Genomic DNA, 17063 nt, shown 5'->3' with positions numbered 1-17063 from the left:
CCTGTACACTACCTTACTACCCAAAGAACCACATTACCAGAACTACCAGAACTCTCATGCTGAGTGAACACACCCATCCTTCTGCCTTCCCCAAAACCTTCTCATCTATCTGCCCTTATAAAGTCTACATAGTGCTCAGTAATGGTACATTCTTATCAGCAATTCCCTGCTTACAGTTAAAAACAAGCAAAAAACTAGGGCCTCAGGATGTGAGCTCTAAGAGAATATAACATGAAAAATACTATGAAACGGTTCAATCACTGAACTAAAGTCAGTTTCAGGATTATTCCCTGAATGTTTTATTGTGAAGTATATTTCTTTTGTGTTTATGCTCCAGTAATTCTTTGCCTCCTAGTAATTCAAAGCTGAAAGGTAATAAACTACATCCTTTGTCCATTTAAGGCAACTGGGTGGGATCTAAAGAAGCCAAACCCCTTTGCACCAGACAGACTTATCTCTCAGTCAGTTCCCGAGATTTCACCTCTTTTGCATATTCCCTGCCCCCTCCATACGCTATTGGGTTCTTCAGCTCCTCCCATCAGACATCTGACCAATGCTACGTGTAAGCCACTCCCCTAATCTCCTCCCTTCCCTTGTCCTCTTCCTTACTGTCCCCTTCTTCTCCCAGACAGACCCTGCCCTTTCCTTTCTGTCGCCCTGTCCGTGCATTCTGTTGTGGAGGATTGGGACACTGACAATGGGAGGCTTTCTCTCCGGCCTGCAATGCTGACACTCCAGTCCCTCCTGCTGGGAATTCATGTGAGTACAGTCTGGACATTCACTTCTTTTTATGGTATCGTATTTCTGCTTTCTCATCTTGTTTGTGCCTGTATCTGGACTCCTCAATAATACAATGACTGGGAGAGGAGCAGATGAATAATTGATTACTCCATCCCAACCAGCATCTGTGCATTGGTAAATCACAGAGGGGATGTAATTAATAACCATGATGTCTTCTCTTTTGTTATGTTTTGTATTTTCAGTTTTTTGTTTTTTTCAATGGAAAACATTAAGTAGAAGGATTTTATTCCAGGCTCGATTAAAAGCAACTGTTGCACTAAAATACTCTGCTGCTCTGATTCTGTATTGCTTCATCAACCAGCCCACACACTTCTCCATTTTAGCTCCTAGCTGGCAGCCGGCTGGCTGCCGGCTCTGTAGCAGGTGGGCATCTCTGCTGCAGTCTCAGGGCTGGGCTCTGTAATCAAGCATACACACTCTTTTGTTTAGAGGATTAGTGATCTTTCACTGGTTTTCTGATCTGAATATGTATGCGGTGTGCTGCTGGGAAGCTATGTGAGCCACATGTGAATCAGCATGTTGTTTGCTTATGTCACTCTGTGACTCCTCGTGTTGCACTATACTGCAGCAACAGCACCAGGCAATGCATCATTTTGTACACCTCTGGCCTAGACTGGGAGCTGATGGTACCGTGGCTCTGTATTGATTACATGCTGTTCAGGAAGATGGCCCATCATTGTGTAAAACTACCTGAAAAGTTACTTTTGACGTGTGCAGCTGATAGAGGTGTTGGGCTGGTTTTTGCTATGCTGGCTGACTGCACTGGGTCACAGGGAGGTTGCAGACGGTCCTGGATGCTGCGCCAGAGGGCAGATTCGTAGCAGGGGCTCCATGCCTGCGTCAGGACTGTAGCGTTTCAGTCACTTTGCATGCATCGGCTGGGAGTGTCAGATTATGTCAGTTTTCATTAGGTATACCAGGCCAGCAGCATGTGCAAGACAGCAAGGGAGCAATCAAGGGTGCTATCCCGGCCTTACAGTGCTAGTACAGGCTGAATTGTTTCAACACGTCCCTGTAAAGATTGAAGTAATGTCCAAACGTTTTCTACCAGGAACAGAGCTCCAACTGTAGGGTAGAAGTGACCACGACCTTTGAATACTAATTTGATCGAAGGCACACGTGTGGCAGTGATTTATTAATGATAATGTTTATCAGATCATTCCCCTCTTCATTCACCCAAATGAGAAGATAGGCAGATTGGTAAAGAGTGCAGGTTGAGTCTGATCTGTTATTAAATGATTTTCAGGCTATATCACAATTTAAATTATGCCCATGGCAGGAAATTCTACCGTGGTTGCTTTCTGAACATAACCACTAAAATCACATGGTAAAAACTAAATACAATTGAACTCAGCTTCATCTGAAAATAATGATCTAAAAATGATCTTAATAGCCCTTCTAACCATTCGTACTTGTTATGAATAGGTCTGTAGAAAACCCCATGCAAAATAAACTTTACTGCAGCTTATGATAGATCCCATATTTTATTATATTAGCTCTGATATTTGCCTGTGAGAAAATACAGGACAATTATCAATAAAAGATTGTAGCTTTAGATTAACTATATAATTCCATTACCTCTGGATAATAAACCACAAACAAGGACAACAAGTAAGAAACAATAATGTACTTTTAAAGGTCACAGTCAGTTTATTTGCGTTCTGTTCAAATATTCTGTGTCCTCTAGTTCTACACTGACGATTGATCAGAGTCAGTCAATAGACTGTAATTTTGCCCTCCTTTAAGATGGATTAGATTGAACCCCTTGTCCAGGTCATTTTCACTAGCACTACTTTCACTAGTAGATGTTTATTTCCTTTTAGCTCTGTACATGAGGCTTCATGAGTCTACCCTAACCTCATCAAGTGGGATGCAGTTCCATCAAACATGATATACTGAATATTAGATGAGACTTCATGAGGCTGCAGAGAAATATTTTTTAAGTCTAAGCTTTACATCAATAATTTCAAGAAAAAGCATCATCATCATCGCATGTAGAGATACAGGAATGATGATTTATTTCATCTTTAAAATTTCAGCAACTGAACTTAAATGTCAATCCTTCCGTATTTGCAGTATACCTTTTAAATGTCTGACTATATGGCAATATAGAAAGGTAAAATTAATGTAGGTGATGAAGTGTTTCCAGGAATTACGAAGTTACAGCCATTTTTAAATATTTTACAAGATTGATAAAGATAGCAAAGCCTTGCGTGTCAATACAGGTACACTCAATGCAACACAAATCCCAATATTCAATTTAGCAATCAAAAATAGTGTGCTTTTTTTCTCTATTGTGATAGAGTTGCTTATTAAAGACCATTTAGCAGATACATGGTGTTTTTCATCAAACCATTTGTTTTGCTCAACAATCTGTCAAGCTAAAATCACAGTCAGTCCATCATTTATCTTTTGTTAACCAATTGCAGCACCATTATTGCTTCACAGAGCATAGACTGGCCCCTAGTAATCAAATCATTAAGTGAAATATTGCTGGTGCGAATACACAGGATGACATGTACAAGACGTTTTGTGACCATTGGAGTCACAGTATGACACACACAGTCACTCCGTATGTCTTACTGCAGGTGAATAAGCATTGCAGGCACTGCTTGTGCACTGATCGACCTTTTGTGAAATCTGCAGTGTATGTTGTGCCTGCAGACACACTGCCTGCATGCCGCATTGTCTTCTGCCAATGTTTGTGATAGTGTGCCCACAGGGAGACAAAGATATCTCCTGACACGATGTGGTCAGTGTCTCATCGCCTCTCATTAGCTGTCGCACCTTATCTCTCTAATATCTACAGACAATAAAGATAATTGACTAGTACAATGTTAGTTTTCAGAAGTTCAAAAACTAATTGCTTTTAACATGAGTTTACAGAGTTATTTCTACATATTTTCAATACTGGTCATGCACAGACTCAACAAATTTGAGTCAGGCCTTTGTTATCTATGCTTGTTGATTCCTATGCACTTTGAGTCAGGCAAGCATAAAAGAATAAAAATCAAATAAAAAGAACAAAAATATAAACGGTGAGTCCATTTGTGCCTAAGATGAACACAGTGAAAACAATGTAGCATAATACAAATAGCAGTGGTTTAAATAGTTGTGTCCTTTGTCGAGTCTACTGTTCTCAAAAGCCTCATAAAATACGCCACAGACTGTTTTTCTTTCATCATGTGAAACCCACTGCTAGGACCGTTCTGACAGAAAGTGATGCAGTGAGACAGATTCCTTCATCTGATGCAGTGAGGTGTAAGGGGAGCTTGTTAGTTTGAGGAGAAGTTTCAGTGTTGTGTGAATAATGATTGATGAGTCATCGCAGAGCCGGGCACCCCTGCTGACCCCTCAGCAGCCCCCTAATGTACCTTCAGAAATATGATGGCCTGGACATCTCATTCTCAGGTCTACATCAGCCTTGCTGTCCTGAACAGCACAAGGGTTCTAGGATGTTATTGGTAGCGTGGGTAGTCCGTCAGGCTTGACCTCTGTCTGAATTAGATTCCATCAGATGTCTGCTTATTGCCGTAATGATCATGTTTAGGGTTTCCTATTTGCTTTATGATTTACTACTTAGTGAAACAAGAAAAGCTCAGGAAATTTCTGAATTCTTTTGAAAGAGTAATGATAGCTAAATCGCAACCAAATAAGATATTTACAGCAATGCAGCTGATGTATGACGTTGACAGTAATGTAGAGAACAGTTCAAATATTTTGTTATTATGTAATTCCAGAAAAGTCCCTGAGGCAAAGCTCCCTTAAAGTCTCTGACACACAGCAGCTGTCTTTCTGACTTGAAGTTTTCCTTCTTCTTTCTCTCTTAGTCAAAACATACAGACTCTTTCCTAAAATTTAACAAAATCAGTAGTGGTTAGAGCCTAGGAGCAATCACTGCGTTGTGACACAAGAACCAGAGCACAACAGATGTGGTTGGAAACATAAACTACAGTCTATATTTAAACACAATCTTGAGAGCACATCATCAAGAGCCTAAACTTCTGACCTCAGGACATTGAGGCTTTTGCCAATGTTTGCTGGTTCAGCAAACAGGCAGCTGCTGAAATAAACTGTCTGAATTCTCTTCTCTGCTGTAACGCATCTTCAAAAGACCTTATTTCAGCTAATGGTGCAAAAAAGTAGATCGAACCAGACTAAAACAGAGACTTAAAATGCTGGATGCAGTTGTGAGAAAAGGTATTTGTCTCTTACTGAAACGAGGGAAAAGGAAGGGAAGAGGAACATGCTTTTTATGACCCTTGACACACAAACATCCTGGAATCCTGAATAGTCACAGTTAAGGAATGATATTAAGAATCTACAAATTACAGCCTTTTTAAAGGGCTAGTTTCCCTTTTATTGTTTTATCGTTTATCAACTTTCAGTGTAATCATATCATATAGATACAGTATTATTTAATATGTGATTTTGCATAATTTATTATATAATGAGAATATACTTTATTATATTAATATGTATTATTTTAATATGTGATTAGTGACCATACCCAACCCAGGTATTGAGTCAAACAGACAATATTGTTTTATCAGGCAAGTTTTTTTTTCTGTTCCAAACCCCATAAAACACAGTGAAAGTAATTTCATGTGTTGGGCTCAAAGCATTGGACACAAAACCCAACAGCAAAAAAATCTTTCTCAAACCTTGTCCTAGTTATTCTGGATAATCCACAGATATTTTAATAAATACTTCTTTCTGCCACATTCTTTACAAAAACCAGTTTAGCAGGAAATTATATCGCTTGGATTGATTTTCATGAACTGAATACTTGAATATAGGATGTTGAAACTTATAATTACTCATTAAATACTTGTGGTAGTCAGTGAATTTAATGGGCTCACGATATAATAGTGGTCTGATTGACTCAATAAGAGATCATATTTTCCATAAATTCTATGACATCTCAAATAATTAAAAAAAAGAAATAGTGGGTGAGACAAGTAGGTCATCTATTGAGTTTGACATTTTTGGGATGGGATGTTTTCTCCTTCAGAAAAGATGGCATCACTCATTTCATCCATTAGTCACAAGGCAAAAAAAAACCATATTTTTTTTTCATTTCCCTGTACGAAGTAGGAAATGGACTAGCAGACATGAGTCACTGCTTTTTGTGTTACAAAGGACAGAAAACCTCAGAGTGATGATTTGCAGAAAACTTTACAGGACTGTATTCAATTTAGCTGACAAATCACAGCAACAAAAACAAGTAGCACTGTATGAGAACAGTGAAGAGTAAGGCATGGCTACCTGCCCTAACTACCAGCAGACAAAATCCAAACAGATTAAGCAGAGAGCGATGTTTTCTCTGAATGTGGGCTCATGTTGCTGAAATCCAATTAAACTATTCATATTAGATGTCCCTGGCTGCCGTCAGGACAGAGGTGTTTAGCACTCAAACAACTCACCTCAAGGATGGAACACCTCTGTATTGCTTGGTCTATGGACAAGCAATGGCTGCCCTTATTATTTTATGTGCACATTAAGCATTTACCTGAAGTCAGATTTGACCTGACAGGGGCATGAAGGTGTCATCTGAATGTGGGAGACACGTTAATCCAGATGGCAGACAGGGACTGCCCCTGCAGGAGGACATTAAGCCACTTAACTGTAATACAGAGTGAGAGTGGCAAATGATGCTTCGCAGTCAAACAGCTGAATTAGCAAACATTCACATTTTGCGGGCAACATGTTCGCCCATGACAGATACAAGGAAAGCAAACAGTAATGCACACTGATAGGAATAGCTGAGCTGATGTGTATGAAGTTGCTGATCATATGTTTCCCATGACGAAGCCTTGTGGTGGATCACATGCTTCCTTAAACGTTATAGTATACTGCATGTCCCCAGCCTGTGTTCCATTGTCACTGTTGCTATGTGTATATTTCTATCAGACGTGTGAAATAATTCAACTCATGGATTAATTTATATCTGTTTAAGGTGTTACTGTATGCATGGCGAGGAATGAAAGAGCCCATTAAAGCTTTTAACGATAGCTTGTAAATTTACACACTTAAACCATCCGAAATTTTTTCACTGACATTCTTTTCGCCTTCTCTGGTTTTATTGCCTTGCATTTTTTCTCATATCATTTTGCTTTTCTTTCAAGTATATGCACACCTACTAAGGGCTTCTGTCAGGCAGAGACTGTTTTTAAAGAAAGATCCTCTTTCTGTGGTGAGGCAAGTGGGAGTAATTGGGCCGAGGAGGGCTGCTGAGGGAACAGACAGGCAAGGGAGGAAGGGAAGTGAAGGGCGGGGAGACTGTTGCAATCCTACAGGCAGCGGCCAGCCAGCCAGCCAGCCAAACAGGGAGGAGCCTGAAGGCTTTGGCTCATCAAGCTACCTCCTGATGTCACTGTTCAGCTGCTACAATTCACAGTCCATGTAAAGGGAAGACGGCCCAGGGAAGGGAGGGCCTGTGTGGGGAGACGAGAGAAGGGGGAGGCACGGAGGGTTGGGGAAGAGCTTGTTGTGTGGACAGTGAAAGGGCTCAGCAGAGCTCCTTAGTCAGTAGGCCTTCTAATCACTTGGGAAGAAGCAACAATGGAGCCAGGGTGCCTGAGAAAAGCCCCATCTGCAAGATTCCTGTGGCTGAGATCAGGCCTGCTGATGCTATGAGTGCATTTATGTGCTTGAGAGAGAGAGACAGAGAGAGTGGAGAAAAAATGACAGAATAATAGAAAGAAGGAAAAGAGATGAGGGGAGGGGATGAGATGTGGGGTGCTGAGCTGTGAGCAGAGCTGGAATGCCATTGTTAGAGCTTTCTGCTCTGTGCTGCAGAGGGACAGCTGCCTCTGAGGCCTGCACAGCTCACCGTGAATTTTCCACCCATTTCCCCACGGACACACAGACAGGTGGTTCCTGAAGTCAGCCTGTTAGGAGTCAAGGGAAGGAACCAGAAGGAATTTGGGGAGTGGCAAAAGCTTCCTCTTTCCTCTTGTTACTCTCAAAGAAAAGAGGCCTAGCTATATTTGTCAAGGTACTGCTCAGCACTTAAAGACAGAATGGGAAGCTTTTGGTGTTTGGTGAGACCCAGGCCTGATAATTCGCTTCATCCCAGGTCAGGCTCAGAGGGCAGTTTAAGCTGGACTATTAACAATTCAGTGATGCAACATTTAAACTAGTAGTGAGTCTCAGTTAAATTTAATCACGGTTTGTCTGTGTCCAATGTAATCGAATAAACTGGGTGTTGCTTTTATATTAATATCTTTATCCACATGAAGATTCAGTTTCTTTGAACTAATATTCATCATCAGTAACTATACAATAACATTCTGCATTCAGTGATGACATACCAGGTTCTGATCTACAAGACAGTTTTAGGACAAGAATTGGATATGTTCTTATTTTAGGTTTTCATCTAGGTGTTTTCTTTGAAGTTGCAATTGAATCAAGTCAAACACGACGGTTGTGAGATCTGCAGTTCAAGTACAGATGTCACATTTCAATGCTCTCGCTGTGATTATATCACCACTAGCACAGAGTGAACCTTTTCATTTTTGTATTTCTTTGATTTTATATTATTCCGGAACTGGTTTTCAGCATATTTCACACAATATTTTTCAGGGATCTTTGATTTCCAGAGTGTTCTCCAGAAGATGAAAGTTTCCAGTGGCATTTGTGCCAGATATTAAATCAGGCAAATCTCCCCGAGCCAACAAGACTCAGAGCCTTTCACAAAGTGTTTAAGATGTAGCTGATCATCCTTGATTTTATATTGTATTAAAGCTACCACATCCTCAGGACTTAATCAGGCAGGATGTTGGTGTTGCAATAAAAACACACAAAAGCAAACATACAGAACACCTGTGTCTAGGTCTAATTATAAGCCAACATTCTTAGCTTCTATGGGGACATGCACTCCAATTTTCAGAATTTATTTTTGATTTATCTGCTTTCTATTTGAATCTGTAAATTAAATCCTTTTGTACAAGTTTTCCCTGTTATCTACTGTCCTAATTTTTGATGCTAAACTGTTTCTTAGACATCACTGTTTGAATTTAATATTAGCACTCCCCTTCTAAATTGAAATATTAAAAAGAAACTAAAGGAGGCACTGATTAATGGCATTTTCTACAATACTGAGGTTCCCTGATGTACACTGTAGAAATAGAGGACTTAATAGTTTCTAATTGTACACAGTTAAGTTGAACAGCCATACTAACGTTGCAAGACAAATAAGCACAACAAATGACTGGACCTTTTTTGAAATGAAGATTGATTCTTTTGTAAGCAGTGACCACATTAAAGCAGCATGTCTGTGTTTATAGTGGTTCATGTAATCCTTTATGCGCTTATGCACAATATGACAGATGTACAACATATCATTGGCACACTGAGTTAATCTGAGCTTGACCCACTGATACAATTTCATGTAACAGCAACTCAGCCATCTGAACAGAGAGCCAGCAGGCATCCACTCATCTGGAATTCAAGTTAATTAATGCCACGGTGTGCAGGGAAATATTGCCAGGAATGAAACACAAGACGTATCCAAGCCATTTCTGTTAACAGCATATTTATATACACATATATTGTACTTCAAACACCAGTGTAAGCACGGACATGTTGGCTTCTAGACAGCGTAGTTGTGTTTGCTGAGAGTTTTACCCTGTGGTGTCGATCACGTGTTTTCATTTTTCCACCGCATTAACCTGATCAGAATTTTCATTTATAAAGTCAAACAACCTCTGGGTAAGAAGTTCCTACTACTGACCCAGTTTGATATGGGGGAGCATAAACTGCAAGCAGCACACAGGACGTAGATGAGGTTTTATAATGTGTACAGCATTGTGACTCATTCGTTCCTTTGCTAAGGAAGCGAATACGCCCTCCTCACCCTGTTCGAATGTTTCTTCAAGGCTTTCCTGACCTTTCACCTGTTTCTTCCACCCCACATGTGCAGGTTAACTGGTTCCTGTACCCTCTTTGAATGTCTGTCACTATGGCTAAGCGTGAGACCGGCAGCACCAGCCCTGTGGTCAGGCAGATAGACAAGCAGTTCCTGGTTTGCAGCATCTGTTTGGATCATTATCACAACCCCAAGGTTCTTCCCTGCCTGCACACCTTCTGTGAAAAGTAAGCGCTGAATTACATTCTGTTTTTATTTGTATAGGACCTTATATAATGTGCTTTACCAGTGACTGACTAATATTGATATGACAGTAAAAAGATAAACAGACAATTAAAAAGAGAAGAGAATGCAATGGGGGGAAAAAGAAAATGGTAGGCAACATAAAACACTTTGTAGCAAAAATAAAACAGCTTTTAAGTATGTTAGTAAAAAATATACTGGAATTGGGTGAAAATTAAGTGTAATGACCTAAAATCACCAAAATCCCTCTATTTTCTCATCATTGTGGCTTCTGCATGATGTAAGGTTCTAGCTAGTCTCAACTCGACCACAAGAAAAACGGACAGCCTTTTTTATGGCACAGCATTGTTGGCAGCAAGGGCCGATTTCCACAGTTCGTGCTGCTAGAGTACTTAATCACAACTGTATCCCACTAATGAATTTCCTTTACATCTCGTCTCATTGTAGATGTCTGCAGAATTACATCCCTCCCCAGTCTTTGACACTGTCCTGTCCAGTATGCAGACAGACTTCTATCTTGCCAGAAAAGGGTGTGGCAGCCCTGCAGAACAACTTCTTCATCACAAACCTAATGGAGGTGTTACAGCGAGATCCAGAGTGCAGCCGACCTGAGGCATGCAGTGTTCTTGAGTCAGCCAATGCAGCTACAACTTGTCAACCCCTTTCTTGCCCCAACCACGAGGGCAAGGTAAGCCAAAACAAAATGTGTTAAATAGTAGGCCAGATATACCACAGATCAACTACAAATTCATTAAAATACTGTCCTCTGTCATCAGATCTTATTAATATGTGTTAATATGTTAACTTGTCTTGTGCTCCACTGCACCACCTGCAGGTGATGGAGTTTTACTGCGAGTCATGTGAAACAGCCATGTGTCTGGAGTGCACAGAGGGAGAGCACAGGGAACATGTGACAGTTCCTTTGAGGGATGTGCTGGAGCAGCATAAGTCAGCTCTTAAAAATCAGCTGGATGCTGTGCGCAACAGGTATTGATTTTCAGTGCCTTAATGCACAATAAATTACATGATTGCTTTTGGAAGAGCTTGAAAATATTGGAAGAATAAAGAATGCTGATTTGCACATTTTATCTTGTGTCTCTCTTTCTTCTGTCAGACTACCTCAGCTGACAGCTGCCATTGAGCTGGTGAATGAGATATCCAAGCAGCTTACAGATAGGAAAAATGAGGCAGTGACTGAAATCAGTAATACTTTTGATGAGCTTGAGAAGGCCTTACACCAACGCAAGACTGCTCTCATTACTGAGGTGGAAAACATCTGCAGCACCAAGCAGAAGGTCAGAGGTCTTCTTGATTTTTCTTTTAATGAGAGAAAAAAATCCATAATGTTCCACATTTCACAGTCTACTGTACAAGCATTTACTGTGTGCCTCTGTCTCTTTGGGCATTTTTAGGTTCTTCAAGCCCAGCTGACGTCTTTGCTTCAGGGCAAAGAGAACATTCAGAGCAGCTGCAGCTTCACAGAGCATGCCCTGAGCCATGGCAGTGCCACAGAGGTCCTGCTGGTCCAGAAACAAATGGGTGAGCGAGTCAGTGCTCTGGCGCGACACAGCTTTCCTGAATACCCTCATGAAAATGGACACCTGGAATGCCAGGTAGAGACAGACGGACTGAGGCGCTCCATCCAGAATCTGGGAGTCCTGATCACAACGGGGGCTGTTGGCCATACGAGTGTTGCCACCGGTGAAGGCCTGCGACATGCACTGGTCAGCCAGCACACCACCATCACAGTGACCACCAAAGACAAGGATGGAGAATTAGTGAAAACTGGTAATGCTGCTCTCAGGGCAGAGATTGTCTCTGCAGATGGAGCGTGCACTGAAGCTGAGGTGGTGGATAACAAGAACGGCACCTACGAGGTTGGATATACCCTCCGCTCTGAGGGAGAATTCACCTTCTCTCTGCTGCTGTATGAACAGCCTGTGAGGGGGAGTCCGTTCCGTTTGCGTGGCGTCAAACCTTCAGATGTCCTGCAGTCGCCAGACGACGTGAAGAGACGAGTGAAGTCCCCAAGTGGAGGAGGAGGTCATGTTCGACAGAAGGCTGTGCGCAGGCCCTCCAGCATGTACAGCACCACCAAGAAAAAGGAAAACCCAATAGAGGACGAGCTGATCTACAGAGTTGGTGTGTGAATAATTCCAAGTTCTGTTGTTAATTATAGTAACCGCTGACTGAGCTGCGTGATGTTTTTCTCTAGAGCACACACTGAGTCATATCCCTGGATAGTCTGAGTACCTGATGATGCAGAGTTTTTAGTTTTAGTGTCACAAAAATTCTTCTTTTGAACTATCAAATGCAAAATAAAATCTAAACTTATCAAGAAATATTGCAAGCAAAATGCAAAACAACTTCTCACACATACATAGTACTGAAGTACACTGATGTCTTGTTGATATTACAGGAACGAGAGGGCGAGATAAAGGAGAATTCACTAACCTTCAAGGCATCTCAACCTCCAGTAATGGACGGATTGTGGTGGCAGACAGCAACAACCAATGTATACAGGTCGCCGTCTTTTATTTCTTTGAGCTGCAAAGCAACGTACTGAACTATTTCATTCCTTAGATTTGGGAGTAACTGAATTTCCTCTTTTTCTAGGTGTTCTCCAATGACGGACAGTTTAAGATGAGGTTTGGGGTAAGAGGTCGGTCACCAGGGCAGCTACAGCGCCCCACAGGGGTCACAGTGGACATGAACGGTGACATCATTGTAGCTGACTACGACAATAGATGGATTAGCATCTTCTCCTCAGATGGCAAGTTCAAGGTGAGTGATCTCAGCCAGGAAAAGACAAATGTTTTCACTACAATCCCTTAAAATGAAAAATGAAATCAGTAAATGACCAAACTGCACCTTTGGTTGTCACAGAATAAAATTGGGGCAGGAAGACTGATGGGACCCAAAGGTGTGGCTGTGGATAAAAATGGACATATAATCACAGTTGATAATAAGGCCTGCTGTGTCTTCATCTTCCAATCAAATGGGAAGTTGGTTACCAAGTTTGGAGCCAGAGGAACATCAGACAGACACTTTGCAGGTATTGTGCCGTTGCAAGCAACCAACAGTATTATAGTTGTATTATAATTTTACTATGAATATCTATTACAGGAAGAGGCAGAAATTCACACATGTTGAATCTTCATGTATCAGGGCATGTGTTTGGGCCAGATTTACAGATTTTATTTACTTTTCTTCACAGGAATGTTGATTTTTACAAATTTATTTTATTAATTGATCAGCATGTTTTTATACACCCTTTATTTCACAGTCAAACTAATGTGGGCATGTATAGCTGCTTACTTAAATCTACATTTCAATACACTGTTAATGTTTTATTTTCATTTGTGCACTGATTACCTCAAACTGTAAACATGCACTCAATCATTCTGGTAGAACATGCGATGATTGTCCTTGCCTCTCACTCAGACTTCGAGGGAACAATAAGTTGCTTGTGTTACTGGAATCCCTCACTGATGGGGCTTCAATTGTACTCACTGGTTCTTTCAATTTCACTTCTCACTTGGGCCTTTTCTTTTCTTTTAGAGAAAAGTGGTGCAAACATTGCACTGGAAACAAAGCTTAGTAAATCTGGCCCTGTTTTCAGTAAGTAATTAATTCACTGTGAGTGTGAACTAAGAAAATAAATCTTTGTTCTTTTTATATGTTGATGCATCAGCTCTGTCCTGTCTCACATATTGTCCCACATCCACTGTCAGAGTCTCTCTGTGACCACTTTGTCTCTTGTTTTCAAAGTCCAAAAATAGTGTGGAACTTCCTCTCGTATGTCGTAAAGCCACGGATGACTCATCTTTACTATTTCCTTCTCTGTCTCCTCTGCTATTTTCAGGTCCTCACTTTGTGGCTGTAAATAACAAAAATGAGATTGTGGTAACAGACTTCCATAACCATTCAGTCAAGGTATGGTGTGTTGCAAGTGTATGTCCGCATAAGTTATTGTAGCAAACTTGCACTGGAAGTATTGTGAATAAATCCTTTAGAGGAAAACATATCAAGCAGTGCCAGTTTATCTTGCCAAACCTGTAGCGAACCTCTCCCATAGTTTCTTTGCTTTGTGCTGCCTTCCTCTTCTTTTTTTATAACAAGTTGATTAATCTGAAAGACGTGCCTATTGATGGTTAACTTGGCTGCTCTTTCTCCCGTGTTTTTTCCCACAATCATATTGCTAGCCTTGTCAGTGGTGCATGTCTAACAATAAAGATAAAGTCCAGTTTAAAATCACTCATTTTTAATAAAATAAGAAAAGGCAAACTGAGCCAATCATAAATTTCACAAAACAGGAAACAAAGGGTACACAGCTGTTGTGGCTGACTGGCTGTGTTGTTTCAAATATTTATAGCAATATGCTTTGCATCCTATGTTTGTTTACATATTTTTATTACGTGTGACGGCGTCATCCTCCCGTTGTCTCTTATGTTTAATCTCCCTGACAGGTGTACAATGCGGACGGGGAGTTCCTGTTTAAATTTGGCTCCCATGGAGAAGGGAACGGCCAGTTCAACGCTCCAACAGGTGTGGCTGTGGACGCCAATGGAAATATCATTGTTGCTGATTGGGGCAACAGTCGCATCCAGGTCAGCTTAGTTAAACTATATGTCACTAAATGTAGAGAAAGATTTCATCATCTATCAGTCACTCACCCAACCTGTGCTTCTATGCTGTGTAACTACTCAGGTGTTCGACAGCTCAGGGTCCTTCCTGTCCTACATCAACACTACAGCTGACCCGCTCTATGGCCCCCAGGGCTTGGCCCTCACATCTGATGGTCATGTGGCAGTGGCAGACTCTGGGAACCACTGCTTTAAGGTCTACCGCTACCTGCAGTAGAGACCCCGAGACAGCCTAGATCACCAACGCGAGCACTGACGACACAACCAATGTATTCCACAGGGTGCAATGATATTTCCAGTACAGCCTTTTGATGTGCACATCAACTGATTTCCAGGATATTATTAAATGTCACCTCACTTTACCTTTATGATGTGTATTGAAAGTTGAATTTGAAGTTGAGAGATGTAGCGTCCTTGGGACAAGTAATGACATAAAGCTTATGGACCGGTTTTGGAGAACGTGCAAAAACATTTTTGTGTGATATACGCTGTTGATGGTATTATCAAACCACACTTTCTGCGAGACCAGACAGGTTAGAAGATAGACTGAAGTATTTAATCAGCCATAATTTGTCCAGATGCATGAAATTTTCTTTTATCTCATTGCCTGTAGGCAACAACACAATGTACCTATCAGTTGCTTTACTCATGAACTAGTTAATGCTTACAGTGAAATGAACAGCGCTATGCTTCTCCAGCAATGAAATGTAAAATTCCCTTATTTACTAACATCTCACATAAAATGTCACCACCATCTGTGCATTGATTTGCTGTATGTACTGTATATACATAAATGTATATTGTGTATATTAGATCACTCCGTATGTATGTGCTATGATTTTGAAACACAGCCTTTTGGCTCTTCAGAGTGCAGCAGTCAAGGATTTCCAGATTTCACACGTGTATGGCAGCTGTAAAAGAGTGTGCTTTTAAAACACATCCAGCACATGCTTCAAAGAAGAAGAGTGTCATATTTATTGCTAATGTAAGCAGCACAATATTCATTTTTGTTAATATCTGTTCTTTTAAGGGGAAAAACAATGAAAATGCTAATTTATTTTATTTTATACTTGCTCAGCATTTACAAATTATTTTTCTAAATTGATGTGCTTTTTTTCTTTCTATGGAACTTCACACTTTCTCCCTTTTCCTTTATAGAAACTTCCCCTTAAAGCAGAATTCAGTATCCACCCACATCTGGAAAATGTAGATCAGTGTTTGTGCACATGGGCAGCTCTCTTTCAAAGCTATAATCTCATCTAGGTTTTCAGTTTAGATAATAACAAAAAAATAAAATACGGTTTTTAAAGTTTCTTTGTTCAGAATAACGTTAGATATAAGCTATGGATTCATGAAAGGATTGTTTTGCCTTTAATGATTTAATAGCTTTATTCATTGAAGTGCTGCCACCTGACCAGAAATAATATGCATATCTCAGGAAATCCATCCAAATTTGATCGCAAAGTCAGTAGAACAAAATGAACTATTTTTAATTTATGTTATCACAGGAACAGGAATTTAGGAGCTTTGTAAGAAAATCTGTCCATTTGTACAAGCGTAGTCTGGATCTAGGATCACAGAAATGATTGGGAGGGAATAAGAATTCTGTTTGCAGTCTTTGTTAATTTGTGGCTTTCACATAAGAAACAGTTACAAATATATTACTGTAAATGACCATTTAATATATGACATTGGCTATTCAACACATCCACGCTTAAGAAACCACTCACTATGATACAGTTGTAAGCTATTTATCCGTTGGATCTGAGTTCCTGCCAGCACTACATCAAGCCATGACTCCAATGGAAGGACTCCTGTACCAGTAGAGCTGGTGCTGCTCTTGCTCCCCCTTGTGTTCATTCTGTGTAATATCATAAGAAAACATGGTGCCACAGCAGAAGATGGACCAGGTGTAGCTGAGACAGGCTTCCGGTCTGACTTAACCACCCACAGCACTGTGCTTATCCCCCAAACACAAACATTAACACTCCAGAGTGTGAAGCTTTTCTGAGCTACAAGACTTGGATATGACAGCAGTTAAGTCAACCAGGAAGCTGCAGTTTTTCACGCACCTGATCTGTCGTCTGAGTTGTTGCCAAACAGGAGCGCAGACATCTTTCAAGAGTCAAAGCTCACCTTTTTGAGATGTGTCTAAAGCATTTTACCTGACCCAGTTTTGTTTTCTCTATGAATATGCACTGGTAATAAAAGCACATGGTTTACTGAGTTGTTGTGTATGCATGCGACTGCTCCCTATGCTTGATTTGCTCTTAATGAAAGTGGATCTGTTTTTCATGTAAATTAGGACATTAAAGTATAAAATTATAATTAAAAAGTTAGGCAGGCTTATTTGGTCTTGGCTTAGATTGGGTACAAATTTAAATTTCACAGTCGTGAAATGAGCAATAAGATCAACCTTAAGCTTAAGTATTTATGGTCTTGCACCACTTATCTCAATATACCTACATATCTTGCATTTATATTCTGCCTCCGATAAATAC

General features: G+C 40.5%; 1 protein-coding gene across 2 annotated transcripts; it reads left to right on the top strand.

Annotated features, from left to right (window-relative positions):
• The first annotated feature begins 604 nt into the window (after positions 1-604).
• On the top strand, positions 605-16788 carry LOC111563676 (tripartite motif-containing protein 3-like). Of its 2 annotated transcripts, XM_023262871.3 has the most exons (13): positions 605-759; positions 9728-9900; positions 10364-10604; positions 10752-10903; positions 11031-11211; positions 11329-12058; positions 12336-12439; positions 12533-12700; positions 12803-12971; positions 13478-13537; positions 13782-13852; positions 14386-14526; positions 14627-16788. In XM_023262871.3, exons 2-13 carry the CDS (start codon positions 9755-9757, stop codon positions 14777-14779), a joined length of 2316 nt encoding a protein of 771 aa, XP_023118639.1. In that variant the 5' UTR covers positions 605-759; positions 9728-9754; the 3' UTR covers positions 14780-16788. The 2 variants fall into 2 exon arrangements, with proteins under 2 accessions (XP_023118639.1, XP_023118640.1); XM_023262872.3 differs by lacking the exon at positions 13478-13537.
• The last annotated feature ends 275 nt before the right edge of the window (positions 16789-17063 follow it).

Source organism: Amphiprion ocellaris, chromosome 7, assembly GCF_022539595.1.
Source record: "Amphiprion ocellaris isolate individual 3 ecotype Okinawa chromosome 7, ASM2253959v1, whole genome shotgun sequence".
In the NCBI taxonomy this organism is placed as follows: domain Eukaryota; kingdom Metazoa; phylum Chordata; class Actinopteri; family Pomacentridae; genus Amphiprion; species Amphiprion ocellaris.
Note: the sequence above shows the minus strand (reverse complement) of the source record. Positions and strands in the feature narration are given on the sequence as shown.

What these genes read in the sequence shown, in the direction of transcription:
- LOC111563676 (XM_023262871.3), top strand. Translation starts at nt 9,755, where the DNA reads ATGTCTGTCACTATGGCTAAGCGTGAGACCGGCAGCACCAGCCCTGTG. An exon ending in GCAACAACCAATGTATACAG is followed by an intron (nt 12,440 to 12,532) that starts GTCGCCGTCTTT and finishes CTCTTTTTCTAG; the next exon opens with GTGTTCTCCAATGACGGACA. An exon ending in TAAATCTGGCCCTGTTTTCA is followed by an intron (nt 13,538 to 13,781) that starts GTAAGTAATTAA and finishes TGCTATTTTCAG; the next exon opens with GTCCTCACTTTGTGGCTGTA.